Below are 1,769 nucleotides of genomic sequence, written 5' to 3'. Positions count from 1 at the left end.
GGTGAGATGAAGGTTAGTATCCAAGTAAAGGTTCCTATTGTCATTGGGAAATATGAGGATGAGGTTTTGTGCGATGTTCTACCTATGGAGGCTAGTCATATTCTTCTAGGAAGACCATGGCAATCTGACTGGAGAACAAGCCATGATGGTTTCACCAACCGTTATTCTTTTGAGTTCAAAGGCAAGAAAATCATCTTAGTTCCATTGACACCTCATGAAGTTTATCAAGATCAGTTGATTCCTAGTACAGGAGAGAAACAAACACCATGAGCGACCCCACAAACACAATTCACCAAAAAGAGAGCGAGAGTTTGAGAAAAACCAAGTCAAAGGCCTGTGAGAGTAAACCCGTGAGACTTTCAAATTTCTTTGTGAGAAAAGGAGAGGTTAAGAGAGCTTTATTTTCTAAACAACCTTTGATTATGTTTGTTTACAATGAAACTCTCATAAGTTTTTCTGACCGTGCACCGGTGTTACCGAGTGAGAAAACATTTCTTTTGCAGGATTTTGAGGACGTATTCCCGGAGGACAATCCGAAAGGATTACCACCCATCCGTGGTATTGAACACCAAATAGACTTTGTTCCTGGTGCATCACTTCCAAACCGACCAGCTTATAGGACTAATCCCGTGGAGACCTTGGAGTTACAAAGACAAGTTAGTGAGCTCATGGAAAAGGGACATATCAGAGAGAGCATGAGCCCATGTGCGGTCCCAGTCCTACTTGTGCCCAAAAAGGATGGAAGTTGGCGCATGTGTGTTGATTGCAGAGCTATCAACAACATCACGGTAAAGTATCGACATCCTATTCCTAGGCTTGATGATATGCTTGACGAACTGTATGGTTCTAGTGTCTTTTCTAAGATAGATCTCAAAAGTGGATATCACCAAATACGCATGAAAGAGGGTGATGAATGGAAAACTGCTTTCAAAACTAAGCATGGGTTGTATGAATGGTTGGTTATGCCTTTTGGACTAACAAATGCACCCAGCACTTTTATGAGGTTGATGAACCATGTCTTGAGAAAATTCATTGGAATCTTTGTTGTAGTTTACTTTGATGATATCTTAGTCTATAGCAAAAATCTGGAAGAACACGTTCTGCATTTAGAAGAGGTTCTTACAATTCTTAGAGAGGAAAAGCTGTTTGCCAATCTTAAGAAATGCACTTTTTGTACGGATAACCTTGTCTTTCTAGGTTTTGTTGTGAGTGCAGATGGCATTAAGGTTGATGAGGAGAAAGTTAAAGCTATAAGAGACTGGCCAAGTCCAAAGACTGTTGGAGAAGTGAGGAGCTTTCATGGACTAGCTGGATTCTATAGGCGCTTTGTGAAGGACTTTAGCACTATAGCTGCACCACTTACAGAAGTCATCAAGAAGGATGTTGGATTCAAATGGGAGAAAGCTCAAGAAGAAGCATTCCAGGCTTTGAAGAGAAACTTACAAACGCCCCACTCTTAACTTTGCCTAATTTCCTTAAAACCTTTGAAATTGAGTGTGATGCTTCTGGTGTAGGTATTGGAGCTGTTTTGATGCAAGACAAGAAACCCATTGCATATTTCAGTGAGAAGCTTGGAGGAGCGACCTTGAACTATCCCACATATGACAAGGAGCTGTACGCATTGGTCCGAGCGCTGCAAACATGGCAACACTACCTATGGCCCAAGGAGTTTGTGATTCACACTGATCATGAGTCCCTTAAACACTTGAAGGGTCAACAAAAGCTCAACAAACGGCATGCTAGGTGGGTGGAGTTCATTGAAACGTTTC

The 1,769-nt window shown here is 41.5% G+C and overlaps 1 protein-coding gene across 1 annotated transcript in view; it reads left to right on the top strand.

Moving 5' to 3' along the window:
• The window catches only part of LOC109129137, a 4,322-nt gene extending 2,862 nt beyond the window's left edge, over positions 1–1,460 (top strand). The window contains exons 3-4 of the mRNA XM_019236780.1: positions 13–237; positions 285–1,460. Coding sequence (XP_019092325.1) covers positions 13–237; positions 285–1,460 — 1,401 coding nt within the window. The remainder of the gene's footprint in view (positions 1–12; positions 238–284) is intronic.

Source organism: Camelina sativa, chromosome 15, assembly GCF_000633955.1.
Source record: "Camelina sativa cultivar DH55 chromosome 15, Cs, whole genome shotgun sequence".
Classification (NCBI taxonomy): Eukaryota; Viridiplantae; Streptophyta; class Magnoliopsida; order Brassicales; family Brassicaceae; genus Camelina; species Camelina sativa.
The sequence above is the reverse complement of the archived record's forward strand: the minus strand, read 5'-3'. Positions and strand labels throughout refer to the sequence as shown.